We start from the raw sequence: 2,925 nt of genomic DNA, 5'->3' as shown, positions 1-2,925 counted from the left end.
AAGTATGTTTAATTTCATAAGGTTGTATACATTGACTATAAAAGCGTAGGCAGAGTACCACGAAAAGTCATTTGATAGGTGTTAAAGAATAAAGATATATTTATTAAACAACTAGGCTGTCTCAAGTGTAAAAACAGAAAAATAGAAGATATAAAAGAGTTTCTCAAATACTTGTGGGTTTTTACACAGGGATCTGCACGATAAATCGTATATTCGTTTACCCTAGCTAATTATCTTGGCTTTAATGCTGCAGTAGAAAAATGTTATAATACATGAAAATGGAGCATATAGATTAGAGTAAAATAGTTGAAATGAAATTGTATTATAGAAGAATTATATATGCAATTAAAAAAAAAACTATTAATTCAAGTGAAAGAGGGGACTAAAGCCTTTTATCTCCTTAAATAGGCATAGGAGTATCTCCTTAAAGCTTTAACTTGAATCAAATACACACATTATTCACTAATTATCAGATAGAGTACTTCAACATAACAAAATATTCTAATATTCATTGGAATGGATAAAGACGTCACGCCCTTTTCTGTGCTATGGGAAACTAATTGGCATCTAAGCTATCAGGAAATTTCATCTAGAGTGACAGTAGGTAGCACGTACAAAACACGAATTCAGACAAAAAGACATACTAGTGATTAATGTTTGTATAGTTGTAGTCCAACGGTATAAAAGGCTGCTCTCACAACCACTCCAAATGTGCATATCGCTATAGATCTTAGAATTGTTCAAAGATTAAGAAAAAAAGAATGACAACACCACGGGCAATAGCAATCCTTGTTCTCAGAATCTTTTCAATGTTGTTGTGCGCAGCTTCCGTGCCGCTCATGATTACCAACAGTTTCACGCTTAGTGGTGGCGAAAAAACAAAATACAGTGACATTAGGGGTTATAGGTGAACTTCTGCTCCCATCATTTGTCTCTACTTTTTGCTCTAACCACAATTAATCATGAGTAGGGTAACAAACATATTCTTGAGTAGTATGATTCTTGTCGGGAGTTAACTTATATATACTAAGAGTGTATAAGTTTTGTTTGCTTAAGTATATTTTGATCTATTGTAGCAGGCCAACAATCTTATATATATTTAGATCATACAATTAATTCCACTTTTATGCACGATATAACTTGTAGTAATCTTTTAGGTGATTTGATACTAGCTAGTGTGAGACTTATTTTACTTCGCTGTGTTAAAACATTAAACTAGCTCTTTGTAATTGGATAATAGTATATTTTTTGTCATCCAAGGATCGATGTTGTGTGATTATAAGAGTTAGAGATTTTGAATTCTAGTTATGAGAATGAAATCGAGAAAACTAAGCTCCCTCTCTGTTGTCGCTGTACTTAAAAGAAGTAACATGTTAATCATTCTCTACTATTACAGGTATGTCGTATCAGCCGCTATGGGTGGATTTTTGTACTCATTGATTCAGCTGCCCTTCGCAATGTATTATGCCTTCACAGGAAAAAAGGTTATTAAGGGAAGGTTCCTGGGCATGTTGGATTTCTACGCAGATAAGGTCTGCTTTTATAACCTCTTCTAACTCTATTTTAATTCATTACACAATTAAGTAACTCGCTGCAAATTAAGTAGGCAAATTAAAAAATTTGATAATTCACTGTCTTACTCATTTTACGTCCCACATTGGTGGAGAAAATGAGCTGTTACACATCATGTTGGGCGCGTCGTTCTTAATTAATAGCGACTAATTAAAGTTTTGAATGAAATTGGCTGCAGATGATAACATTCTACTTGGCAAGTGGACTTGGTGTGGGATTTGGTGTCAGTTCTGAACTCAAACGTTTCATAAATGGATTTGTGGATACTATTGAAACATCAGGGATTGATACATTCGAAGAGTTAAGGACCGAGAGCAAAAAATTCTTTGACAGGGGTACTTTAGCAACAACTCCCCTTTTGGCAGGATTTACAACCATGGCTGTTCTCACCATTATTACTTCCTTCCACCGCAAATGAAGAAACTTTTGGGTCAACAATTTAATAAATGAACCTCGAGACCCTGTTGGTTAATTCGTGTGATGATGTTTAATAATTTTTTTTTTTTTTGTAATGTGTTGATTTTTAAATGCTTATGTGCTTGTCTCAATAAATATCAAAAGATATGTGGAGATCTACTACTGTCTGTCATTACAATTATATATATATAATGGTTTTTGCTTCTGTTGTTAATTTATTTGAGGTTCTTGAGTTTCTACTGATGGTATGGTAATTTCTAACACAAGGAAATCAATATTGATAATTGGGGAAATAGTTAGAAAAATCCATCCAAAACAATTATTGCAAAAAGACTGCAGGAAACATCTCATGTAGTATTATTTTGGGCCTTGGATTACATGTTACTGTTGGACTGGGAGCTTATTCAGACCCAAGTCTTCATATGAGATTTGTGATGGACAAATTTAGTAATGTTATTGAAGACAAAAGTAGGGAAACCTTTTAAAGGCCATACATCATTGAACCTATTTACTTGAGATCTTTTGTTGGCGAAACCAAGAATTTTAACAAGATAATTTTAAACAATGCAAGAATACTAGAGGAGGGATTCAAACCTTCAATCTAGAGCAAATTTTTGAGCTATCTTCCCTGCTACTTTAGTAATTCCCTTACGCAAGGGAATTCAATAAATTATATATACACAAAAAAAAATCGATATAACCTTTTTTTTCCCTTTGATTTTATACTATTATCTGTATAACTGTTTGACAAAGGAGATTCAATTGAACCCCTTTATTCCGGACAACTCCACTCCTGTTTGACAGTAAGTGCTAACAAAAGTAAAAGTCCGGATGATATTTAACTTTTAATACAATTTTGTTATAAAATAAAGACGGTAAAGTAAAGACAAGTATAGAGAGAAACTGATATATTATTCAGTTTCAAACTGATGTACA

General features: G+C 33.0%; 1 protein-coding gene across 1 annotated transcript; it reads left to right on the top strand.

Annotated features, from left to right (window-relative positions):
• The first annotated feature begins 710 nt into the window (after nucleotides 1-710).
• On the top strand, nucleotides 711-2,203 carry LOC104119418 (CASP-like protein 4D2). The gene is made up of 3 exons (XM_009630928.4): nucleotides 711-907; nucleotides 1,397-1,532; nucleotides 1,751-2,203. The coding sequence occupies exons 1-3, from the start codon at nucleotides 762-764 to the stop codon at nucleotides 1,988-1,990; spliced, it is 522 nt and encodes a 173-aa protein (XP_009629223.1). The 5' UTR covers nucleotides 711-761; the 3' UTR covers nucleotides 1,991-2,203.
• The last annotated feature ends 722 nt before the right edge of the window (nucleotides 2,204-2,925 follow it).

Source organism: Nicotiana tomentosiformis, chromosome 6 (assembly GCF_000390325.3).
Source record: "Nicotiana tomentosiformis chromosome 6, ASM39032v3, whole genome shotgun sequence".
Classification (NCBI taxonomy): domain Eukaryota; kingdom Viridiplantae; phylum Streptophyta; class Magnoliopsida; order Solanales; family Solanaceae; genus Nicotiana; species Nicotiana tomentosiformis.
Note: the sequence above shows the minus strand (reverse complement) of the source record. Positions and strands in the feature narration are given on the sequence as shown.